Source organism: Danio rerio, chromosome 23 (assembly GCF_052040795.2).
Source record: "Danio rerio strain M-AB ecotype USA chromosome 23, GRCz13ab, whole genome shotgun sequence".
In the NCBI taxonomy this organism is placed as follows: domain Eukaryota; kingdom Metazoa; phylum Chordata; class Actinopteri; order Cypriniformes; family Danionidae; genus Danio; species Danio rerio.
In genome coordinates, this window is record NC_141043.1 from 49,462,501 (window position 1) to 49,489,254 (window position 26,754).

Consider the following 26,754-nt stretch of genomic DNA (forward strand, 5'->3'; position numbering starts at 1 on the left):
ACTACACTGTCACTGCGGATGGTCTATATCTGGTCGTGTGTGTGTGTGTGTGTGTGTGTGTGTCAGGTCTACAGGACAGGAGTACGCACTGAAGATCATAGATAAGGCCAAGTGCAGTGGAAAGGTACAAGATTTAATCTTTCTGTCTCTATAATCCCCGAGTGAAGCATGAGGTAGTGTAACTGCAATCGCAGCATGATTATCAAATATATATATTGCATTTATGCATTTGGCAGACACTTTTCTTTAAATTTGGTCAATAAACTATTTTCCATCTTACTGACGCTGAACTAAGTGTTCGCACACTGATTGGCTGAATGTGCCTCTCACTGTTTGATTGGTGTCGACAGGAGCATCTGATAGCCAATGAGGTGTCGATACTGCGCAGAGTTCGCCACCCCAGCATCATTATGCTAATAGAGGAGCTGGACACGCCCACTGAGCTTTACTTGGTCATGGAGTTGGTCAAGGTCAGTCAGTGTACAATAAACACTAGTAATGATGACTATATAAACATCTTCACCAACATATTCTGATCTGCCTCTGAATGAATCATTTGAGTCAATGATTCAGTGAATGTTTAACTGGGACAATAACTTGCTTCATTTCTGAATGAATCAGCTGTTTAGAATGAATCATTTGAGTCAGTGATTTAGCAGAGCTTTTTTAATCAAAATGACTTCCTTTCTGAATGAATCGGCTTTTTTGAACAAATCATTTGAGTCAATGATTCAGCAATACTTTTAGAATCACATGCTTCATTTCTGAATGAATCAGCTGTTTTTAATGAATCATTTGAGTCAATAATTCAGCAATACTTTTAGAATCACATGCTTCATTTCTGAATGAGTCAGCTGTTTTTAATGAATCATTTGAGTCAATGATTCAGCAATACTTTTAGAATCACATGCTTCATTTCTGAATGAATCAGCTGTTTTTAATGAATCATTTGAGTCAATGATTCAGCAATACTTTTAGAATCATGTCCTTCATTTCTGAATGAATCAGCTGTTTTTAATGAATCATTTGAGTCAATGATTCAGCAATACTTTTAGAATCATGTCCTTTATTTTTGAATGAATCAGCTGTTTTTAATGAATCATTTGAGTCAATGATTCAGCAATACTTTTAGAATCATGTCCTTCATTTCTGAATGAATCAGCTGTTTTGAATGAATCATTTGAGTCAATGATTCAGCAATACTTTTAGAATCATGTCCTTCAATTCTGAATGAATCAGCTGTTTTGAATGAATCATTTGAGTCAATGATTCAGCAATACTTTTAGAATCATGTCCTTCAATTCTGAATGAATCAGCTGTTTTGAATGAATTATTCAAGTCAGTGATTCAGCAAAGCATTAACTAAAGCAATCACTTAATTTCTGAATGAATCAGCTGTTTTGAATGAATCATTTGAGAAACTGATTCAGCTACTCTTTTACAATGACAATCGCTTGCTTCATTTCTAAATGAATCAGCTGTTTTGAATGAATCATTTTAGTCAGTGATTCAGCAACCCTTATTTTAATAATGCAATTAGAAATTAATTACTTTTGAAGTAACATAGCAAACACTGCACTCAATGTTATTTCCAAATACCTGTGTTTACACACTCCACACTACAATGACGATTAGTCCACAAATAGTGTCTAAATTTGATGAAAGAAGTTGCAAGAGTCTTATAGTTGCATTTCTGTGATGTTGGTGTTGTCTTTGTATGTGTAGTACGTTAAAGTGTGTGTGTTTGTGCAGGGTGGTGACCTGTTTGATGCCATTACTTGCTCCACCAAATACACAGAGCGAGACGCCAGTGCCATGCTGTTCAACCTGACCGGAGCGCTGCGATACCTGCACAGAATGAACATCGTACATCGAGATATTAAACCAGAGAACCTGCTGGTACACAAACACACACACACACACACACACACACACACACACAATTTAATTCTCATGCAGATGATTATGAACTGGTCGACTATGAATCAGTTACTGATTACAAATTACATGACCAAAATTGTAATCAATGATGAAAACATTTAGATTACTTTTATGGCAATTTAATTTGACTACTTTTGGATTAAATTTAGATTACTTTTATGACAATGCAATATAACTACATTTGGATTACATATAGATATTTTTGTGGCAATATAATCTGACTGCTTTTGGATTACATTTAGATTACTTTCATGCCAATTTAATCTGACTGCTTTTGGATTACATTTAGATTACTTTCATGCCAATTTAATATGACTGCTTTTGGATTACATTTAAATTACTTTTATGGCAATGCAATCTGACTACTTTTGGATTACATTTAAAATTCCTTTTATGGCTATTTATTCTGGCTACTTTTGGATTACATTTAGATGACTTTTTTGGCAATGCAATCTGACTACGTTTGGATTAAATTTAGATTACTTTTATGCCAATTTAATATGACTGCTTTTGGATTACATTTAAATTACTTTTATGGCAATGCAATCTGACTACTTTTGGATTACATTTAGATTACTTTTATGCCAATTTAATATGACTGCTTTTGGATTACATTTAAATTACTTTTATGGCAATGCAATCTGACTACTTTTGGATTACATTTAAATTCCCTTTATGGCAATGCAATCTGACTGCTTTTGGATTACATTTAGATTACTTTCATGCCAATTTAATATGACTACTTTTGGATTACATTTAGATTACTTTTATGGCAATGCAGTCTGACTATTTTTGGATTACATTTAGATTACTTTTATGGCTATTTATTCTGGCTACTTTTGGATTACATTTAGATTACTTTTATGCCAATTTAATCTGACTATTATTGGATTACATTTAGATTACTTTTATGGCAATGCAATCTGACTATTTTTGGATTACATTTAGATTACTTTTATGGCAATTTATTCTGGCTACTTTTGGATTACATTTAAATTACTTTTATGCCAATGCAATCTGACTACGTTTGGATTACATTTAGATGACTTTTTTGGCAATACAATATGACTACAACAATCTAAATACTTTTGGATTACATTTAGATTGTTTTTATGAGTGTAATCTGACAGCTTTTGGATTATATTTAGATTGCTGTTATGGCAATGCAATCTGACTACTGTTGGATTACATTTAGATTACTTTTATGGCAGCTTAACGTGACTGCTTTTGGATTACGTTTAGATTACCTTTATGGCAATTTAATCTGACTGTTGGATTACATTTAGATTACTTTTAATAGCAATGCAATCAGATTACAGTTAAATTACATTTAGATTACTTTGATGGCACTTTTTATTTTATTCAATCTGACTGCTTTTAGATTATATTAAAATTACTTCTGTGCTATGCCTTATTTGACGTTTTGAAGCAGGATAATGTTGTGATATTTTGACAAACAGAAAAAAAAATCTTAAAGTGCAATAGTGGACAGTTAATACTTCACAATACTCACACTAGTATAACTCGCTGTTAGTGTTTGCTGATAGTAACACTGAACAACACTACAGAGATTTTAAAACATAAAGTAAATTAAGTAAGCAGCAACATTACAAATTCAATATTGAAAACATGAAATTCACATCAATATCACTGCTACATGAAATATCTAATGTAAAAAACACTAGAAGTGCAGATTATTGAATTAATGCATACAGCAAACAATAAAAATCATTGCAAATGCCTTGACTCATGAATGTATACAAGCGGCAGGGCAATTATAATATATATATATATATACACAGTATAAACGTTCAAAAAGATAATAATTAGGTGAGTCAATTAAATTTAGTGCCGTTGTGCAAATAACATGTAACCATGTAATCAGATTACACTTAATTTTTTATTTATTACAAGTATTTTAAGAAGCTGTTTACTCAAATTAAGTACTGATTACATAATGCTGATTATATTTAATGAATTTCTAACCAGATCCATATACGTGTACGGTATGAACACATCTGTGTGTGTGTGTGTGTAGGTGTGCGAGTATCCGGATGGCACCAAGTCTCTGAAATTGGGGGATTTTGGTCTGGCTACAGTAGTGGAGGGTCCGCTGTACACCGTCTGCGGGACGCCAACTTACGTCGCTCCAGAGATTATCGCCGAGTCTGGGTAAAACCTGTCTGTGATAACTGAATATTAATATAAATGATCAATATAATGCTGTTAAGCTGGGTATGCTTGCTCCTGTTTACTCACAGGATGTTTTCTGCTCTGACAACATGTGATGTTTTATCTGACAATAACTGAACACCTTAGAACCTCATCAGCCAATCAGAGTCAAGCATTCAACACTGGAGAATACAATATACAGTTTAAAGTGTGTAGTTAAGTGACTGCGTGTGTGTGTTTCAGGTACGGGCTGAAGGTGGACATCTGGGCGGCGGGTGTGATCACGTATATCCTGCTGTGTGGTTTTCCACCATTCCGCAGCGAGAAGAACCAGCAGGAGGAGCTGTTCGAGCAGATCTTACTGGGAAAACTGGACTTCCCCTCCCCGTACTGGGACAATATCAGCGACTCGGCTAAGGTTGGCTAAACACTGAAGAAGAGGTTTATCAGCTGACGTCAGACCGACAGCTCACTGGGGCTCAATGTGTGTTTGCAGGATTTAATCGGGAAGATGCTGCAGGTGGATGTTGGAGATCGATACACAGCTGACGAGGTGCTGGAACACTGCTGGGTCAAGGTGAACACACACACACTCACTCACTTACACACAGATGTGCACACACACACTCAGCACTGACTCTGAACGTATGAATAAATGCTAACTCCTCTGCTTGTGTGTGTGTGTGTGTGTGTGTGAGCAGGACGAGACTGCGATGGACACTAATATGGTGTGTGAAATGGAAGACAGTGTTGAATCAGAAAACACACACAACAACACAGGAGCAGATGCTGAGGTAACACACAGACACACACACACATACACACACTCACACAAGCACTCGAACACACACACATATGCACACTCACACAAACACTCAGGCACATGTACTCTCACACAAACACTCACAGACTCACACAGACAAACACACACTCCATACATACAGATTAGGGCTGGGCGATACGGCAAAAAAAATCTGGATTTTTAAAAATGTTTGACCGAATTACGATTTCGTGTAACTACGATTACGATTTTGTGTAACTAGTCAACTTAAGACATTACAACAACATGACTGAAGTAACATTCTCTTTATAAGTAACTTGAAAACCATCTGGTTAAGGAACAGTGTATTTTTAATGGCCATGCCATACACATAAAGTGGTCAACGAGGTGTAAATAAATGTAAAACAAATTCACAAGCTAAATAGCATCGCTGAAGATTTCAAATATATATATATATTTGTGTAAATATTGCAGTTGCAGGAATACAGAGGTATTTTTTGCGAGTTTTGCTGAGCTTGTGAAAGATTGGCTGACTGAACATGGAAACTGTAGAGCCTAATTTAACCCTATGCGTGAAGTTGTGGACGTACAGCAGGAGCAAATAAAAGCACAAGGGGCCTCATGTATCAATGCTGCGTACGCACAAAAACATTGCGTACGCCAGGTTTCACGCTCAGAATAGCTCACGTTTGGATTTACTAACGATGAACTGAACGTGGGAATGTGCGCAGCTTCACGGCAGCTTCATGGCTGGCGTACGCACATTTTTTGTGCGTGTCTGTTTTATTTCCATTGGCGACTCCTAGAGGCAGTTGTGTTAAATTCTTCTCTACAAAGTGTCTGAGCCTTGCAATGGCAGCTGTATGAGACGGGTTCATCTAGCAGGTATATAAGGTTTCCATACCATACAGTTGACCAGCTAAACATTAAAGCACAATTTGCAGCGGTCGCCTGTTTTCCCAATGTAATCTGAGCGATCTACTGCACACACACTGCTATAAAGACACTATCTGAAGATTTGCATGCGTAAAACAGAAACATTTCCATTCAATAAATGTGCAAATAAAATATGATGCACAGACTTATTAATGATTCCTACTTGTCTTTCTCGTGATGAAGAGTTGGCAAAATCTGATATGTAGCGGGGGAAAAGAAGAAAGAGTTCATCAGATGCTGGATTTGAACCGAGTTCATGCTCGAACGTGTCAAAACATGATATCCTGTGTCTTACGAGCTGCGCCACTGAGACTGTTAAAAATACTGCAATATTTTACACCTATAAATCGCACTATTTCTTTTTTAATGCACTCAGTGCGATGTTCAGACCCAGCTGTGTTAACCGCATCAGCTAAACTCTCCCACTCTATTTTTTTCTTTTGTTGTTAATTCCGGAGAACAAACTTGCAAATAACACCGCTTTTCTCCGGTCTACCTCTGAAAGCAGCACCTCCAATTCACATTCTGTTCAAAGTTTCTCTTTTTGCTTGCTTTTGCCGTTGCTTTTTCGTTGGGTTTTGCCAAAGTAGAGTCATTAGCATATTCATACGGGGGAGGAGGCAGGGAGGGGTTTTGCGCTCGTGCATGTTGCGCTCAGTTTCACGTTCATTCGGATGTACAAAAGAATATGCGTGAGATTCGGCGTACGCAGTGTTTCATACATCTGAATTTTTTTATGCGTACGCACATGTACAGCTCTGTGTGCGTACGCAATGTTTTAGTATGATTTCCACGCAAGTCTTCGTACATGAGGCCCCAGATGTGTGTCTAATATAAAATCACATATTTATTCTATTTTTCTTTTTTCCCCCTTTTAAATACCGATCATTTGATGCGCTTTGCACCACTCTCTGTGTTATGCTGCCTGATCTGGGTTTCAACTAGGTCCGCTAAATAACGTCATGGAGGGCGGCTACTTTCATTTTCACTGCTACCGTCCCTCACCTCTGCTCGTGTTCAAATCAAAATATCGGCGCGGTTTATCACATGAGGTTTTTACGTCCTTCATACATGTTTTAGATCAAGTTTATCGACTTGATGAGGGAATATGTCTTGACAATCCACACAGACGTGACTCAGTGGGATTTTGCATGTTGCATTAGTCTGAATGTAAATCCTCTCGCAGTGCTGCAGTAGTGTGTGAGAGTGGACCAAAGCTCGTTTGATGCAAAGGTATTAACAGAAGAAAAATACACAACTGAAGACACTTAAATGCTTGTATTTGCAGCAGCTCTGCGATGCATGCCCACAACTTCATGCATTGGGTTAAATTAGGCAGTCCAGTCTCTGTGTTCAGTCCGTCACTACCATGATTGAATCCCAGACAGGCAGTCAGGCAGCATAATACAGAGAGTGAACCAAAGCGGTGCAATTATATTTAATATTTTTATTAAAAAATAGTGATACCTCAATTTAATAAAAAATTTAATCGTCTTAAAACGTAAATTCAAATTAATCATAAAAATTGCCCAGCCCTACCTTTACCACATAGTCCAATAGAGTCCACTGCATCCTATTAATGCATTTTTGTTTGCGTAGATTAATATCATTTCATTTGCTTTCAACTATTTATATTATATGCATTTAGCGGCAGTCAAATATAAATACTCGGATAACGGCATGGACCCGAATTCACCATCAAATCCTGTCCTGCACCGCACTGTTGCATCAAGTCTTGTTGAAATAATTTCTGTCTCAGCGCCTTTTTAACTGGTAGAGCGCAGTGATTTGCATTGCTTTGAATTGTTTTCAAAGATAAAACATAATGCAAGTCGACTATTAAATAAATAAATAAAAATCTGCCAAAAGGTTATTAAAAACACTTAGAAAAATAAGCCAACATAACACTGCCGTGCCCCCATGTGATCGCGTATCAGCGATCTTACATCTTACAATCTGAAAATTTCGTACATCGCCCAACACTAACAAACACTCACTCTCATACACACTTACACATATGCAAACACACACATACAAACACACTCATATACACACCCTAACTCACACATACACACCATCACACTCTCTCTCTAATTGGCTCAAGCTGACAGTGTGTTGTTTCCTCTGTTACAGGTGGATCATCTCCATGGTAAGGCCATATGATTATCTGAATATCGATGTGAAAACATGAGTATTATTAATTAATAATTAAATATAGATGTGAATGGAAGGGTTAACAGCTGAAGTGAGGATTTCCTCATGTGTTTGCGTGTAGATCAAAGCTGGCAGTAGTTTGATGAATCTCTCCGGAGGCGCAGAAGAACAGAAACCCTGAAGACCACCACAAACCTCAACAACAACACTGAGACCAGACCAGACCAGACCAGACCGGCATCTCTCCGTATCTGTCATCATTCTGCATCCATACACAGAATTTCCAAATGCATCACGATTCGCTCTTTTGAATGGGTTGAGCTTAGTTTTCAACACCAGATGGCGCTGTTCACTCTAGATCAACCGCTGAGCTCTGCTTTCCCGGTGGTCAGTAAGCCAATATTTTATTACATCACATTTTCTACATTGATGGATGAGTGACCGCACGGGCATTGCCGACAAAGAGTGTGTGTTTGTGTGCATGGAGATGTATTATCCACCCTCCCTGTTAAACTTGATCTAATCCATGTCCTGAAACAGCCCCTCTCCTGCTTTCACTGCTCATACTGACGGAGGGAGCGATTCGTTTGTGAATGAATCTCCGTTATGAACGACTCGTTCACTTAGCTGACAATAATACACGTTTCTGGCACTGCAGTGTCTTGTTGTAATGTAATTTCATTCAACACAACTAGCATAAGCCTGGTATTTAGTGTGAGTTGGTGCAACTTTCCCTTATGGTCAGTGCAGTAAGAGACTGTATCGTCATCAATAACGTTACTTGTTGAGCACAAGAGTTCATAACATAGAAAAGCGTAAAAAACTAAATCTTACCTATAAAATGTTCTGCCTTGGTGCTTTTGCTTTCTTTCTTTGCTCGTTACTACACTCGTACACAGCACTAAAGTCCAGCATCTTCACACTGGCACATTGTCTTCAATGCCATTTGTCCCAAGAGCACTGTACAAATGTGGCGGCGCTACTGACGCATGCTCAGGGTCCGTATGTGATATCTAGTGTATATATCTATGCTACAGCGCCATCTGTTGTTAAACACGAGCCTTGAGAGCCACATACGATTTAAAAACTAGCCTACAGCGCCATCTGCTGTTAAACAGAAGCCTACAGCGCCATCTGCTGTTAAACACGAGCCTTGAGAGCCACATACGATTTAAAAACTAGCCTACAGCGCCATCTGCTGTTAAACAGAAGCCTACAGCGCCATCTGCTGTTAAACACGAGCCTTGAGAGCCACATACGATTTAAAAACTAGCCTACAGCGCCATCTGCTGTTAAAACAGACGCCTACAGCGCCATCTGCTGTTAAACACGAGCCTTGAGAGCCACATACGGTTTAAAAACTAGCCTACAGCGCCATCTGTTGTTAAACACGAGCCTTGAGAGCCACATACGATTTATAAACTAGCCTACAGCGCCATCTGCTGTTAAACACGAGCCTTGAGAGCCACATACGATTTATAAACTAGCCTACAGCACCATCTGCTGTTAAACACGAGCCTTGAGAGCCACATACGATTTAAAAACTAGCCTACAGCGCCATCTGCTGTTAAATGCTAGCCTTGAGAGCCACATACTGTTTAAAAACTAGCCTGGAGTGCCATCTACCATCCATTCCAGAGTGAATTATAATGTAAATTCTGGAAATTTAAGAAAGGATCCATTAATTGTGATGCATCCATTTCTCATCGCAGCCCTCCAGTTTTGTCGACCACATCAGTATTACTTGCAGTCCTCGTATTGTAGTATTACTGAGATTCTGAAAGTTGCATTAAAAAGGAGAAATAAGTAGAAAGGATATCCTTTTAGACAAAACTGAAACAAAACAGCACTACTGTGCCAATCTTAATGGAGCTGGATGTTTGTTTTGGACAGTCTGACTGAATGTAATCTACAATGTTTATCCTGCTCAATAGGGTATATGCTGAAGTATGCTAATAGGACTTTTAATTTGTCCGTAACCTGGGTTAAACGCTTCCGGTGAACTGAAGGCCATTGCAAAATCGACACCTTTAAGGTCTGTTTTCTAAAAAATCAGCGATCTCCACTGGCTGAGTGATATCTGATATAAAGTGGGTCTCAGATTGTAGAAGAAGCACTGCATTACATTACATTTCCCCCGCCGTGTCTTTATAATATGAGCATTTATTTTACCCCAGTATATTCAATAGAGCTTCTGTGACAGCCTGCCGATTCTGATGGGCGCGTGCGAGTAACTGACTTACGCTTGAGCTACTAAATGAATGCCAAAGTCTATTTAACTGAATATATTTTAATGACTTTACAACATCAATGCTGTAATAGGAACCGTATAAAATGAAAAAAAAGGTCACCGGATGTTTATCAGTATGGGAACAACACTAGCTCAGCATATACCCTATTGTGTGCAATCTGATTCCAGATTTTGAACATTTTATGAATTGTAAACACTGCAATTTGATTTTCATATTTACGCATGCATCTATATGTTACAGACTGAAAACAGTAAACAAATAGACAAAAATGGGTTGTTTAGCAATTATTAGTAATTTAAGAATGTCCCATTTTTTCTAAATTACGTCCAATATTGTGATAAATCAGATGAAACTGAGGGTGCTTTCACACCTAGACTGTTGTTTAGGATTGTGGTGCATTTCCCAAGCTAGCGCGGTTTGTTTGGCATATGTGAATCCAGTAATCGCGCTCAGATCCACGCTAAAACAATCAGTCTGAGAGCGGATTGATTGTGAAAAAGTGATATGATCCGAACCAGGCTTTATCAGGCTAGAGTATTCCGGATATGTAATAGGCATATGGCTATATGAAGAGAGAATTAGGAGTAGGGCGGGATGTCATTCCTACCGATAAATATGCGTTTCATGTCAAATACAAAAGTGAAAGCATCTCAATTATTAACGAGAGCTGTTTATCCATTAGGAAATCTGACCGAAGAGCAGGCTTGGTTTATTTACATTTACATTTAGTCATTTAGCAGACGCTTTTATCCAAAGGGACTTACAAATGAGGACAAGGAAGCAATTTACACAACTATAAGAGCAACAATGAAGAAGTGCTATAGTCAAGTTTCAGGTGCGTAAAGTGCAAGAAGCAAAACATTAGTAATTTTTTTTTTTGTACAATTAACGGTAGAGACGGAGAGGCAATGGCAGATTAGGAAGTGAAGTGGAGATTAAATAGTTGAGTTTTTAGTGGTTTCTTGAAAACAGCGAGTGACTCTGCCATCCTGATGCAGTTAGGAAGTTCATTCCACCAACTGGGCAGTTTGAATGCGAGAGTTCGGGAAACGCAAGTTTCTGGAGGACACATACATCTGCTGAAGTGAGAGCCGATAAGAAGGAGCAAAGCCAGAAGTCACTTTGTAGGCAAACATCAGAGCTTTGAATTTGATGCGAGCAGCAACTGGCAGCCAGTGCAAACGGATGAGCAGCGGAGTGACATGTGCTCTTTTAGCTTCATTAAAGACCACTCGTGCTGCTGCGTTCTGAAGAGGCTTGATAGAGTTAGCTGAAGCCCGGCTAGTAGAGAGTTGCAGTAATCCAGTCTGGAGAGAACAAGAGCTTGAACAAGGAGTTGAGCTGCATGTTCAGATAGGAAGGGTCGGACCTTTCTGATGTTATAGAGTGAGAATCTGCACGATCGAGCAGTTCTAGAAATGTGCTCAGAGAAGTTTAGTTGGTCATCAATCGTTACTCCAAGACTTTTCACCATGTTGTATGCAGTAATGGTTGCCCCGTCCATCTGGATTGAAAAGTTATGATGTAGAGTCGAGTTGGCAGAAACTTCAAGCATTTCTGTTTTCGTAAGGTTAAGCTGAAGATGATGATCTTTCATCCAGTGTGAAATGTCCAACAGGCAGGCTGAGATGCGAGCTGGAACCGAGAGATCATCAGGGTAAAAAGAGAGGTATAGCTGGGTATCATCAGCATAGCAGTGGTAGGAGAATCCATGTTTCTGGATGACTGATCCTAAAGATGTCGTGTAGATGAAGAAGAGACGTGGCCCAAGAACAGAGCCCTGTTATTTCTCTCTATAATGTAAAGCCTATAATGCGTAAGGATAAATAAGGACGTATGACAGCTGAGCGGGACTCAATATAAAAATAAACCGTGAAACTCTGACCAATGTGAGGAGAGTTTACTCGCACATGACTTGTTTTAGCTCTAACTAAAACGGTGCGTTTAGAATCGTTGCCGTGTGAAAGAGAACTGCACCAAGAACAAAAATAAACATTGTGACAATTTTAATATCCGTTTCGGAACAAAAGAATCGATCCACAGGTGTGAGCGCACCCTGAGGTGTTTATATGAATGTTTCCAGCTCCTCAATAACAGATCATTTAGGTGCAAATACACAATATCCTCTGGTGATTTCAGAATCGCGATGTGTATTTTCTTGTTTTCTGGTCTGGTTTGTACGCAGGGCTTCAACTAAACCAGCGACCTCAACTTTTCCTACACTGTTTTTTCTCTGTACATACATGTTGATGTTGTGTCTGATGCATCATTAGACTCTCATTTCAGACATTTGAGTGTTTGTAGCTGAAAGAAAAAAGCCTTCGAGACTGAAGCGAGAACTGAATTGTGTTGCTGGATGTTTCTTTACGTCTGATTTGTGTGACCAAATGTGTGTTAGAGCCTGATGATGTAGTGTTAAAACTTTGCTTTACACCAAAACTTAAGCCTTCAGCGAATGAGGATGTGTGTGTGTGTGTGTGTGTATGTGTGTGTTTATCTCTCCATGAATATGCCTCCTTTTTTTAGAAGAATTGTTGGTTTAATTTGATCTAAACGGTCGCTTGTGGTATTAATGGTAGTAACTTTTGTACATTTGGGGCAAGAAGCTCCTATTAATGATTCTAACGATGGATTTATTTCATGTTTTGTTTTGTATTGCAACAATACATCATGAGTAGCTGATAAAGAAGTCGCGAGTCCGAGTGTTTTTATTGAGTGTAAACGTGACCGAAATGAATTCGTCACGATTTAAAGTGTGAATCCACATTTTTGGTCAACAGAAATGTGAGAAATAAAACAAGATGTTGGTGAAGTTGTGAATGTGTGGTCATCTTACGTTTTTTGTATGGCAAAATTTAATGGTTGGAATGCGATCATGTCAAGGAGATCGGGATTTCAAGCGAGTGCGCCGTGACGCAAATATTTAACGGATTCAAAGGTTATTAATTTTTATTTGAAAGATCTGAGGTAAACTGCTACTGCGTCACAACAGAAAATGTCAGGTTAAATGGTATTCAAACTAACAATAATAACTGAATAAGGCACAAAATCAACAAGGTAACTGTTAGTATGTTGTTCTGCCACGATATCGCAACAGAAAATGTAAATAGAAACTTTATTGTCGATGCTTTGTCATTGATGAAAACTAAATTCAAAAACCCTGTCACCTGTAAATCCACATTTTTCATAAACAAAACGTGAAATATGAGACATGGTCAAAAATGGTCACTTCTACAATAATTTACAAGATCTTGAGTCTTACAAAACGCAAAAATTCATGGGATAAGTTTCTTAATTTTATTTGAAAGATCTGAGGTAAACAGCTGCTGCTTTACAGCAATAAATGTCATGTAAAATGGTATTTAAACGCACATTAAAGACTGAATAAGGCACAAAATCAACACTTGAGGTAATTGTTAGTATATTGTTCTGCCACGACATTGCAACAGAAAATGTAAATAGAAACTTTATTGTCGATGTTTTGTCACTAACGGAAAACAAAATTTTAATGTGAAAAATACCTTGTGTCGCCGTCATTTGTAAATCCACTTTTTTTTCATCAACAAAACGTGTAATATGAGACATGGATAGAAAATGGTCACATCCATGATAATTTACGAGATCGTGAATTTCAAGCGAGTTTCACGAAATGCAAACATTTATGGCATAAGTTTATTAATTTTATTTAAAAGATCTGAGGAAAACTGCTGCTGCTTTACAGCAATAAATGTCACGTAAAATGGTATTTAAACGCACATTATTAGCATTATTATCACTGAATAAAACACATAATCATCATCTGAGCTGATTGTTGTCATGTTCTCCCAGGACAGCGCAATATAAACTTCGCTGCCGCTCATGGTTAGGACAAAACTTTAATTGTGGAAAAGTTACCTAGCAGGTTTTACAGTGTCACGTCATGTTTAAAGCCGCATTTTTGGTCAACAAATATGTGACAAATAATAGACTTGGAGGAGTTGTAAATGTGTGTACTCAGTCTTACCTTTATGCAGAGTTTTGTTATATTTTGTTATACACGCAAAAATGTATAGGATAAGTTTATAACTTTTATTTGAAAGATGTGAGGTAAACTGCTGCTGCTTTACAACAATTAAATGATACTCAAACTCACATTAATAATTGAATAAAGAACTAAATCTAAATTAACACTTGAGGTAACTGTTAGTATGCTGTTCTGCTGCAATATCGCAACAGAAACCATATATATAAACTTTATTATCGATGCTTTGAAAACAAATTTTTAGTGTGAAAAAACACCTTGTGTCGCCGTCACATGTAAATACACATTTTTCGTCAACAAAACGTGAAATATGATCCATGGGTGGAGTTGGGAATGTCAAATTACCTTTATCCGACAGATGAAAAAAACAGCTTAAACCAGCCTGGGCTGGTTGGTTGGTTTTAGCTGGTTGACCATCCTGGTTTTAGAGGGGTTTTGCCCATTTCTAGCCTGGTTTTAGCTTGTAAATGACCAGCCTGGTTTAAGCTGGACATTGCTGATTTTGGCTGGTCATCTTCCTGCCTGACCAGCTAAGACCAGGCTGGAAACCAGCGTGAAAATGGCCAAAACTCCTCTAAAACCAGGATGGTCAACCAGCTAAAACCAGTCAACCAGCCTGGTCTGGTTTAAGCTTTTTTTTAGTAGAGGAAAAACAGTCATTGATGAGTTTATTAATTTTATTTGAAAGATCTGAAGTAAACTGCTGCTGCTTTACGGCAATAAACGTCACGTAAAAGTTATTCAAACTATCATTAGTTGCATTTAACACTGAATAAAGCACATAATCAGCACCTGAGGTGACTGTTGTCATGTTCTGCTGTGACATCACAATATAAACTTAGCAGGTCGCTGTAGCTATGTTTCCATCCACCCATTTGCAAAATGCGCATAAAAAAATGGCGTTGATGGAAGCGCCATGATGCGCATAAATTTTGAAAATGCGCATAAAAAAACTTATGCGCCTTACTGGGTAGGATTCGCATTAAAAAAAGGTCATGTGATTTTGTTGAAGAGATCATGTGATGCTTAAAATGAGTGTATATAGATAAAACGTCAGGCTGAGCACATTATAAAACATCTGAAATGTTGTTTTGTCATTATAAAACGCCTTACCATTTCAGTATCAGTGTTGTTATATTATTAATGACCTCCAGAATCAAGAGTGCCTGTGCTCCGCGGCTGACACCTTCAAACGCCACTGCGCCCTGTCAGGATTGTCTTCTGAGGCGCATTCATTCAGAAAAGATTGATGCAGCTTCTCCTACTGCAGCAAATGCAGGTTTTACTGTTCATATTTGGCGCCAGTTAATCAGGAAGTGACGATTTTCTTCGCTTTGATTCGTTGGATGGAAACGCTGCTTCATTCGCACAACTTTTATGCGATAATGCGCATAAAGTTTATTCGCATTTTTGGATGGAAACTTAGCTAGTGATGGTTAGAACTCATTTTAATGATGTTTCACAGCGTCGCGCCACGTATAAATACACATTTTTGGTCAACAATATGAGACAAAATCTTCGACTTGTAGTTGAGAATGTGCGGTCAGTCTTAATTTGACGGTTGGAATTTTCGTGTTCACGAGATCGGGAATTTCGAGCGAGTGCCACGTGACGCAAATAGCAGAAAAGTTTATTCATTTTTATTTTTACAGTCTATAATTTTTATATTAAAGATCTGAGGTAAACTATTACTCTTTACAGCTAAAAATGTCACACAAAATGGAATTCAATCACTTTAGTAGCGTTTAACACGGAATAAAGCACCTCCTCAGCACCTGAAGTGATTATGCATTTAAATGTGGAAAGATGTCACAGCCTCGCGTCACGTGTAAATCAATATTTTTGGTCGACAAAATGTGATTAGTTAACCTTTATCTGACATTGGAGGAGTTGTGAATGTGTGGTCAGTTAGGCTTACCTTTATGAAGTTTGATGACGGTTGAAATTTAAAAATGCTGTTACGCTCACGGGAAGTATCACGTGACGCAAACATTACGTCATAACACTTTTTTTGTTTTAGGTGCGTTCGACTTCATGCAGCGCTGCGCAGATCGATCGAAATCTGTCTTAAAGCGGTGCATTCTGGTTAGAAATCTTGTCCGGATTGATGCTGCGCCGACGCCACGTGACTGTCACATGTGGCATCAAAGTACCGCGACAGCGCTCCGAGATCAGACGGCAAACTCAGACCGTGCAGCTTCTGAAGAGCGACTGCAGGAGCTCTGATGACGACACCGATATTACACGATTGGCCGAGTTCACCACATGACAACAAACACGTGTATTTCGGGTTTATAATTGGACAAATTCCGATTCAGAAGTTTTAAAACAAACAATTCACTTTTCACACCCTCTCTATCCTGTACACATCTTGCTAATTAAAAGACTACCAATATTTTACTGCAGTAATCATCTTTTGTTAAATAATCTGGTTATAAAGGTTAGCTTGTTTGCACAGGTTTATTTTTAACTTTTTTATAAAGACTATTTACTGCATTCATCTCCATGAACGATTTAAAGGATATATTTTAGTGTATATTTTAGTAAATAACCTAAATATGAACTCAAATAAGTCTTACAGACTTGAAATAAAATAATCATCATCATTGATCCTGCCACGTTAAAGCTCTCTTAACAAATTAAAGTAAAGAACTATTTTATTAAATTATTATAAAATGGTTTTATTATTATAATATAAATATATATTTTATTTCCTGTCTAGCAGTTTAAAGGCTACCTGCTCTTTCTGGGAAACTTCTACATCGCTCACTTATTTTACCTTTTGTTCTGTTCAACACAATCTTTTTGGATTAAAATGCTTTTTTGAAAATTCATTCATCATCCAAAATAATGTCATTTATTAAGACCTAATCAAAACACCTTGTTTTGCTTTTTACATGGGAAATTTTTATATCTATAAATGTACATATAGGCCTATGTAAACCCTTTTTTAGCAGATTCAAAGATTGATGTTTAACTCCTAGAATTTATGCTTATTGCTTTGTATTTAATAGACCTGTTCGTTTTTATGTTTATATTAACCTCTCATTTCCTCTTATTTCTCTCATGCATTTGTTATATATTTTATTCATAATTCTCTCTTATTGTTTAAAAAGGAACTACAGTTCGTAGAGACTGTATTCTGTTTTATTTGTAAATGTTTTGTTGTTATAAATAAAAATAACAAAAAAATAAATAAATATGATGACGCCATGTGATCGGTCATCATGACTGCAGCAACTTTGAGTCCCGAAGTGTCCAGCTGTCCGTCTTGACGGCTCCGTTTTCAACTCCGCCCCGCCTGCGCTCGGCTAATCTCGTTGATCACCGGCTGCAGCTGAGCTTCATGTCGAACGCACCTTTTGTTTTTTCTAAAGAGAAAATATCCAAATGTATAATGTAAAAATAGATAGCAATAAGAATGCTTTAATTTGATGAAAAGTGATAATATATATTTGTCACTATTTCTGTTTCAAATAATGCTGTTCTAAAACGCTGCTAGCAAATTAGCATCTAGTAAATCTGCTAGGATTTTTTTAAGCCCTGCTGAAAAATCCAGTTTTGGCTGGTTTTAGCTGGTTGACCAGGCTGAAGAGACTTTATTAAATATAACCCAAAACCTCCCAATGGTATTACCGATTGGAAAAAAAAATTGTTAAATTAAACATGTGACCATTTCCACTATTATAAAGATATAATTTACAAGTTATTTTAGACCCTAAAACAATTTATTACAATTCCAGAGATCCTTTATAATTATACATTTTTAATAATTCATTCATTCTCTTTTTAACTAAGTCCCTTTATTCATCAGGGGTCGCCACAGCGAAATGAACCGCCAACTATTCAAGCATGTTTTATGTAGCGGATGCTCTTCCAGCTGCAACTATGTACTGGGAAACACCCATACACACTCATACACTACAGCCAATGTAGTTGATCAGTTCCCCTATAGCGCATGTGTTTGGACTGTGGGGGAAATCGGAGCATCCGGAGGAAACCCACACCAACACGAAGAGATTTTGGATATTGAAATTTAAACAAATGTTGTGTTTGACTGTTCAAAAACAATAAAAACGACGATGACACACGATGTATCTGTAACTGATGAGTTTAATATGGGTTAAAACTCTGTAAACAAATTCATAAATCCACCCAGAGTGGAGTAACAGTGAGTACAGTACAGGAGATGCGCTAACTAGCATCGCAACGCTAACCTCGTTAAAGTTTATTACAGACAATTAAGACTACGTGTAGAAACGCTCATCATGCTGACGACACACACACACACACAAACACACGCACACACGCAAACACACACACACACACACACACACACACACACACACACACACACTTCACGACTCCTGCAGCAACTGGATGAAGTTTTTAGGAACTATTCCACGTTTCCCGCCAAATTCTCCCTGGAACCATTCAGCATCCATTTCCTCCAGATCACACACTATATCTCCTGCCTGCGCACACACATAACCAAACACATCAGACAAGTAAAGTTCAGAGACAAACTTTATGGTGGCTTAAGAAAGCCTGTTGTGAAAGTTTGAAGGCACAGAGAGAAAACTACATACATGTCAGCATGCTTCTGGTATGGATTGGCATGTTTCTCGCTAGGTGGTGGATAGGGGGTTCTAAGTGGTTGCTAAGGCATGCTAGGCGGTTGCTATGGTGTTGCTGGGTGGTTGCTAAGGTGTATCTAGGTAGTTGCTAGGGTATTCTGATTGGTTGCCAACGGTTGCCAAGGTGTTGTAAGGCGGTTGCTAGGTTGTTCTGAGTGGTTGCTAAGGCATTGCTAGGTGGTTGCTAGGGTGTTCTGAGTGGTTGCTAGGCGGTTGTTAGGGTGTTCTGAGTGGTCGCTAGGCGGTTGTTAAGGCATTAGTAGGGTGTTCTGAATAGTTGTTAAGGCGTTGCTAGGTTGTTCTAGGTGATTACTAAGATTTTTCGAGGCAGTTGTTAAGGTGTTCTGTGTGGTTGCTATGTGGTTGCAAAGGTGTTGCTAGGGGGTTGCTAATGTATTCTAGGTCGTTGCTAAGGTGTTGCTAGGGTGTTGTGTGGTTGCTAGGGGTTACTAAGGGATTTCTCTGTGGTTGCTAGGCATTGCTAGCTTGTAACTAAGGCATTGCTATGTGGTTGCTTGGTGTTGCTAGGTGGTTGCAAAGGCATAGCTAGGTGTTACTAAGGTGTTGCTAGGCGGTTGCTAAGGTTTAGGTTGTTGCTAAGGCATTACTAGGTGGTTGCTAAGTTCTAGGTCATTGCTAAGGTGTCGCTAGGTGGTTGCTAGGGTGTTCTGAGTGGTGGCAAGGCGGTTGCTAGGTGGTTTCTAAGGTGTTATGAGTAGTTTCTAGGCAGTTGCAAACGTAAGTTAGCATGGATTTAGTTTGATTTAGCATGTTGCTAGCATGTTTCTAGTATAAACTAGCATGTTGTTAGCATGAATTTAGTATGAATTAGCATGTTGCTAATATGATTAGTATGTTGTTAGTATGTTCTAGTATGGATTGGTATGTTAGTTTGTCCAATGTAAAATCAATGGCATTTTCTTCCAATGGAAGTCTATGGGACAGTTGCTAGGGTGCCGTTAGTGGTTGCTAGGGTGTGGCTAAAAAGTTGAAACATCATCAGTGATTGGCAGATTGGTAGTCTGAGTTAAATGAGCCCAACATTAATTGTGTATGACAGTCTGGTGCACAGTTATGTGGTCACAATGTTCGGTTTAATGTTAGGTCAATGGGAATTTTCCAAAATTTGTGGGTCAGTTTTCGGAAAACCGTAAGTCGAATCAGTTGGAAAAGATAAAGCAATACGAGTCAGACCAGTTTGGAGGTTTGGAGTTAGTTTGGTGGTTGTAGTATGAATGGTCTAAGATGAGATGCATAGAGAAATTAGTCTCAGAAGAGGTTTATGTAGTATACCAGTGTGTTGGCTTTCTCAAGCCACCGTAATAGTGATGTGACAGACCTTCAGACACAGCTCATCTTCACACTCAGCAGTGAAATCATAAAGTGCTCGTCCTTTACTGCTCACTCCTGCAGGGGGCGCTAGAGGGGGAACAACACATCAAACATTCACCATTTTTACATTATTATCACAATTATAATATATATATATATATGATTGTAATACATATATACACACACACACACACACACACACACATATATATATATTTAAATGTATACATAAACACACATATATCATACATACACTTATACAAGTAAACACACACACATTTATATGTCTCTAATATATATCTATATCAGGGCTGCACAATATACGAGATCAGCATCGATATCATGATGTTTGCATCTGCTGTAGTCACATCACATGATCTGCAATGTTGAAGCTGCAGAAGAAAGTACTCATGATAAGTGGAGTCATTTAAAAGTTTAATCATGAAGTTACCCAAATGTTTGGCATTTGCATGTGTTCCAGGGCTTACAAACCAGGTAAAACATTCAGGTGTAAGAAATCACACAGTTTGCATCTTTAAAAAAATGATTAATTGTAATTACACTCACCGGCCACTTTATTAGGTACACCTGTCTAACTGCTGGTTAACGCATATGTCTAATCAGCCAATCACATGGCAGCAGCTCACTGCATTTAGGCATGTAGACATGGTCAAGAGGATCTGCTGCAGTTCAAAGTGAGCATCAGAATGGGGAAGAAAGGGGATTTAAGAGACTTTGAATGTGGCATGGTTGTTGCTGCCAGACGGGCTGCTCTGAGTATTTCAGAAACTGCTGATCTACTTTGATTTTCATGCACAACCATCTCTAGGGTTTACAGAGAATGCTCCGACAAAGAGGAAATATCCAGTGAGCGGCAGTTCTGTGGGCGCAAATGCCTTGTTGGCAAAAGGGGGTTCAACTCGGTAAGATGTACCTAATAAAGTGGCCGGTGAGTGTATGTTATGTTATTCGACATTTGATTATTGAAATGGTGTACCTGAATATAGCTCAACTCCCAGAAAACAGTTTATTTCACTTGCATTTTTGCTCTAAACCAATCACAAGTACTGATAAACACATTAGTGTATTTTATACAGATTTACTCCTCTAAAAAAATCACCACAATCAGTCAAATATGATCCATTATTTCCAAATAGAGATATTCCAATCATCTGATGAATCTGTATTTCACTGACGCTCAACACTGATTGGTCCATGGTTAATGAATATTCAGAAAAGGAATGTTTGTTTACCAGGAGACTCCAGAGCCGGTTTCCCTGGCGACGCTTCAGTTTCCTCTGCAGCCTGGATGAAGCTGAGGGGGAAGATTCCAGTTCGTCCGTTGAGGCTGCCACGCCCCCACTCCTCATTTACATATTCTATTAGAGTGATGACATCACCCTCACTGAACGACAGCTCCGCCTCCTCACCCTCAAATGCAAAACAAGCCACAACCAACCTTGAAAAGAGGGATAGAGAAAGGCATTCTTTAAACTGAGTGATTAACTTACGAACTGTGCACCTTCAACTGAGGCTATTACATATATATATATATATATATATATATATATATATATATATATATATATATATATATATATATATATAGATATAAATTTTTTATAAATATTAAAAAAAGACAAAAAAAACATGGCTGTTGTAGCATAAAGGAAGAGTCAACGGTAGCGTGTTGACTGTAGCAGAGTCAGCGATAGCAGAGTCAGCGTTAGCATAGTCGACGGTAGCAGAGTCTACGAAGCAGAGTCAAGGGTAGCAGAGTCAAGGGTAGCAGAGTCTATAAAGCAGAGTCGACGGTAACAGAGTTGACAAGAGCGGAGTCGACGGTAGCAGAAGTGTTGGTAGCAGAGTCGACGGTAACAGAGTCTACGAAGCAGAGTCAAGGGTAGCAGAGTCAAGGGTAGCAGAGTCGATGGTAGTAGGGTCAGTGGCAGTGGGGTCGATGGTAACAGAGTTGACAGAAACAGTCTACGAAGCAGAGTCAAGGGTAGCAGAGTCGTCGATAGCAGAGTCAAGGGTAGCAGAGTCGACGATAGCAGAGTCAAGGGTAGCAGAGTCGTCGATAGCAGAGTCAAGGGTAGCAGAGTCGTCGATAGCAGAGTCAAGGGTAGCAGAGTCGACAGTAACAGGGTCAACGCAGCAGTGTCGACGGTAGCAGTGTCGACGGTAGCAGAGTTAAGGGTAGCAGAGTCGACAGTAACAGGGTAAATGCAGCAGTGTCGACGGTAGCAGAGTCGATGTAGCAGAGTCGAGAGTAGAAGAGTTGATGGCAGCACAGTCGATGGTAGAGTTGATGGTGGCAGATAGCAGCAGGGTCGACGGTAGCAGAGTCAAAGGTAACAGAGTTGAGGGTGGCAGAGCAGATGGCAGCAGAGTCGACGACAGCACTATCGACGGTAGCAGAGATAGAGTGGCAGTACCATCGACTCTGCTACGTCAACTCAGTTACCATCGACTCTGCTACGGTCTGAAAAGTTTAACAATAAGTTACGAGTGTATAATAATTGTCCTTTTCTCGTCATCTTCCACCTGTTTTGTGTGCCCTGCTGGATCTGTTTCTCTGAAGTCGCGTCCTCCAGGTGAACCTCACTGACAACCTCGTCTTGACCTTTGACCTCTGAGTGTCGGAGGTCACGGAGTGTGTTTGCTGGTGTTTCTGGGACGTCTGCTTCATCCAGGACAATCAAGAACTGCTCCTCCTCCTGAAGCGGACAATCATATTACATACAGATTACAGCATTTGCATAATGTGTGTGTGTGTGTGTGTGTGTGTCCGTTTGTGTTGTATGTGCACATGTAAGTATGTTTCTATTTGTTTTGTTTGAATTATGTGTGTGTGTTTGTCTATGTGTACTTATACGTGTGTGTGTGTGTGTGTGTGTGTGTGTGTGTGTGTGTGTGTGTGTGTGTGTGTGTGTGTGTGTCTGCGTGCTTATATGTGTATGTATGTGTCCATATATGTTGTGTGTGTGAGTTCGACATAGAAAGAACGTGTTCAGGTGTGTACGCATTATGTGTGTGTGTGTGTGTGTATACGTGTCCATGTGTGTTGTATGCATTGTGTGTGTGTGTGTGTGTGTGTGCGCACTTTTGTATGTGTGTACATCTCCATGTGTCTTGTATATATGAGTGTGCAAGTTTGTGTCTATGTGTGTAGTATGCATTGTATGTGTGTGTGTGTATGTCCATTTGTGTTGCGTCTTTATGTGTCAATGGTTGTGATGTCTGTGTGTGTGTACATTTGTGTGTCTGTATTTATGTACGCATGTGTACGTGTCCATGTGTGTTTGTGCGCAGTTATGTATGTGCATGTGTGTCCATGTGTGTTGTATGCGTTGCGTGAATGTGTTTATTTATATGTGTGTGTGTAAACGTTTGTGATGCATGTGTATGTGTACGTCTGTGTGTAAGTGGGAGGAAGTGTGTGTCTGTGTGTGTGAATGTTTTGATGTGTGTATGTCTGTCTGTATATATATGTGTGTGTGTGTGTGTGTGTGTGTACATTTATGTGTGTGAGAGTGAATGTGTATGTGTGCTGTATGTATTGTGTGTCAATTTATGTGTGAGTGTTTATATGTTAATGTGTATGTGTGTGTGTGTGTCTGTCTGTCTGTATGTATGCATGCATGCATGCATGCATGCATGTAGTTGTGTGTGTGTGTGTATGTGTGCGTGTATGTTTATGTTTGTGTGTGCACGCATATGTGTGTGTACTGACATGCAATGTTTTCTCAGATGGCTCCTCCTGCTCTTTGTCAGGATTCTTCAGCTCTTCATCTTCTGTAAGCTCTTTCCTCTGCTACACAGTCATATAAACAGCATTACATTACGATCAAAGCTGCTGTGGATGTTGGACAGTTTAGATTTGCCGTCCTGTTCGACTGACACACTCACAGAGTAGCGCTTGTACAGCGGGTGTCCGGGTCTGGGGCGGGGCGGAAGGGGCGGGCCTCTCTTCGGAACCCTGCTGTCTTGCAGCTGATTGGTTGAAATGGGAGAGGAGGAGGAGCCTGCAGGCCTGTTCACTTTTATTGGAGGAGGGCGGAGGGGGAGGAGTCTGTTGCCACTGGGTCTGAGACACAAACAGAAAAGACTATTTTAACAATCTCAGGGCATGGCTGCAACTGTGTTCAGGGCGTTTCTGAATCCACCATTTTTAAGGATGGGAAAAACAGTCTGTGCACTCAGTACATGGTTTAAAAGAGTAATCCTTGTTTTCTTAAAGAGTTTTGGGTGTTTTTTGGCATAATGCGGATTCAACTAATCAGAGACTCATCTCCCATTCCCTTTAAGAGTGAGTTGTGATCACGTCATGGCAGATTTGCTATTCTCATGATGGATTTTATGAGTGGAACAACAGAAGGTTTCACTAGTGAGAAAACTGATCTGCTCATTAGCAAGGTTAAAGACCATACCAGATACCAGGGGTCACAAACTCCCAGCCCGCAGGTCATTTACGCCCCCCGGCCCGCAACTGATGTCAGAAATATAACGAGATTTGGCCCCCAAAAACATATGTTGTTGAACCACTATCAGTGTTGTGCATATAGCCACTTGTGGTTTTGAGCCCCACCTATTGGACGTTTAAAGTATTGCACTATATTATCCTGTATTTCAGTTTTACTTTAGTTTTTTCTCAATGTGCGGTAGAGAGTAACACACATGCAGATTATTTCTGAGGCTGATTTAAACGTTGAAATAATGCCTCGTTTCCACTGACTGGTACAGTACGGTACGGTTCGGGTCGGTACGGGTCACCTTTATCAGGCTTGCATTTCCACTACCAAGTGTACCCTTTTGGTGGGCGTGGTGTACGACGGAAAGTGTCAGTCACATCATTCTCGCTCAAGGAAATGTCTACAATAAAGCTGTACGGGTTGCCCACATATATGAAAAGCACTTCTCACTAAACAGATGCTTTACACACAGAAATACTTGTATATAAATGTTTATTACTTTTCGATAAACAGGATTTGATTAGAACTGCAGATCAATGACAGCGCGAAATAGCCTACTGTGACGTCTGTAATTATATTAAATAAATAAATTAACATGTATGAACACATACAGCTCCTTGCAGTCTCCGATATATTAACAACTCCAGAAGAACTACATACAGCAGACATTTAGTCCTTATTTAGGTTCAAAACAACACAAAATATAGCCCACAGTCAGTTTGCTGAAGAAATAATGTGCTCCTTTTTTTCCGGCTTCTCCTTTTTTGCGCGCTTCACTCTTGTGTTTGTCAGTGTCTGACAGGATCAGGTTTCAAAAGCACATCAATAATCAAGCGCACGTTATTATCAGCTCAAGAAGTTTGTTATTTCGGATAGAGACGCGTGGCGAGCGCAAGCAAGAAAGCGAAACCACTCGCACTTCAGACTGACTTGTAAAAAACTCTACTCCATGGCTTTGTGGCTGTTCATCAAGACGACGACAAGGTTTGTTTGAGCCCTAGGGTCCGTTCTTCGTACCTCGCTTAAATGATCTAAGATGATTTGGCAGATTCTGGATCTTTTAATCTTGATAACTGATCTCTCGCTAATTTGGTTCATCAAACAAGTTCGCGAATCAGATTAGAATGTCTGGATAAACTGATCTGAGATCGCTGCGTGTGTTGTGAAGGACAGTTGTGTTGTGATCTATCCATCCTCGAAATCATGATCAGCAATGCAACGATTGGCTGACGGCACAACAGCGTAATGACATCATCTGATTAATATTCCATTATCCATGTGAGCAAAATGACAGAAAATTAGCAGTAAACGGCTTGTTAAATATGACACGCAAGAACCTTCCACATTTGTTGTGAGCTGCAGGCTTTACACTTTCATGTGTCAAGAGTATTCATCATGTATTTCAATGCAAATCAGTGTATTTAGTTTTACATTTAGAGAAGATTGTCTATATTATAGTAGCCGTTTTTTAATTGGTGTAAATAATAACTTTTACAAAAGCAATTTGATATTGGTAAAGTCGTCTGCAACTTTTGTGAAGCATCAAATCACTGTCATATTAACTGCCAAAACATGTTCATGTCTGCATAAATGTATTATTGCTTTAAAAAAAAAAGTCACATATTCTGCATTTCTATTATACACAATTTGTACTAAAGCGATCTAAAAAGTTCATATCAATAAGTTTTCTCTTTGCACCACTAGGTGGCAGTCTTTGTACTTTCATTTCGAGGGTGCAGATTGCATAAGTTTTATTAATATGTATGACTTTATTTATTTTATTAATGACTATAACTTTATATATATGGTTAAAAATATGTACCATTTTCCCAAGTGTATATAACTACTACTGTAAGAAAATATCAGCATTCGCCACATACTTTCTGTATTATCTTTGCTTGAACTGAGCCGATCAAATCCTGTTTATATGAATTGAACCTGCTCCCAATCAGGTTTGACCTAGAAGAACTGTTGCTATGACAACAACTCTCGGATCAGCTTTGAAGAACGAAACGATCCTGGATCGTGTCAAATCGTCAACATCCAAATCCAG

General features: G+C 39.0%; 3 protein-coding genes across 25 annotated transcripts in view; 1 reads left to right on the plus strand and 2 right to left on the minus strand.

Moving 5' to 3' along the window:
* Positions 1 to 13,056, plus strand: part of dclk2b (doublecortin-like kinase 2b) — a 40,331-nt gene extending 27,275 nt beyond the window's left edge. Inside the window, exons 8-17 of one of the 6 annotated variants that reach the window (XR_015522582.1) lie at positions 67 to 124; positions 351 to 470; positions 1,726 to 1,899; positions 3,980 to 4,113; positions 4,357 to 4,531; positions 4,610 to 4,690; positions 4,815 to 4,907; positions 7,964 to 7,979; positions 8,106 to 9,317; positions 9,533 to 13,056. Coding sequence is in view for 2 of the 6 variants with exons in the window: in XM_087304991.1 (XP_087161117.1) it covers positions 67 to 124; positions 351 to 470; positions 1,726 to 1,899; positions 3,980 to 4,113; positions 4,357 to 4,531; positions 4,610 to 4,690; positions 4,815 to 4,907; positions 7,964 to 7,979; positions 8,106 to 8,122 (868 nt within the window). In the remaining 4 variants the exon portion in view is untranslated. Of the gene's footprint in view, positions 1 to 66; positions 125 to 350; positions 471 to 1,725; positions 1,900 to 3,979; positions 4,114 to 4,356; positions 4,532 to 4,609; positions 4,691 to 4,814; positions 4,908 to 7,963; positions 7,980 to 8,105 lie in introns of all 6 variants that reach the window. The other 5 variants (XR_015522583.1, XR_015522584.1, XR_015522585.1 and 2 more) reach the window with 5 other exon arrangements.
* fhip1ab (FHF complex subunit HOOK interacting protein 1Ab) overlaps positions 1 to 26,754 on the minus strand; it is a 445,665-nt gene that overhangs the window by 366,857 nt on the left and 52,054 nt on the right. The window lies entirely within an intron of this gene.
* Positions 18,351 to 26,754, minus strand: part of wu:fy63c09 — a 30,151-nt gene continuing 21,747 nt past the window's right edge. For 9 of the 18 annotated variants that reach the window (XM_087306266.1, XM_087306265.1, XM_087306262.1 and 6 more), the window contains 6 exons: positions 24,139 to 24,316; positions 23,963 to 24,043; positions 22,774 to 22,946; positions 21,480 to 21,685; positions 20,234 to 20,313; positions 18,353 to 18,732 (listed from right to left, as the gene is read on the minus strand). In XM_087306266.1, coding sequence (XP_087162392.1) covers positions 18,616 to 18,732; positions 20,234 to 20,313; positions 21,480 to 21,685; positions 22,774 to 22,946; positions 23,963 to 24,043; positions 24,139 to 24,316 — 835 coding nt within the window. In that variant the 3' untranslated portion in view covers positions 18,353 to 18,615. Of the gene's footprint in view, positions 18,733 to 20,233; positions 20,314 to 21,479; positions 21,686 to 22,773; positions 22,947 to 23,962; positions 24,044 to 24,138; positions 24,317 to 26,754 lie in introns of all 18 variants that reach the window. The other 9 variants (XM_087306267.1, XM_087306264.1, XM_087306263.1 and 6 more) reach the window with 2 other exon arrangements.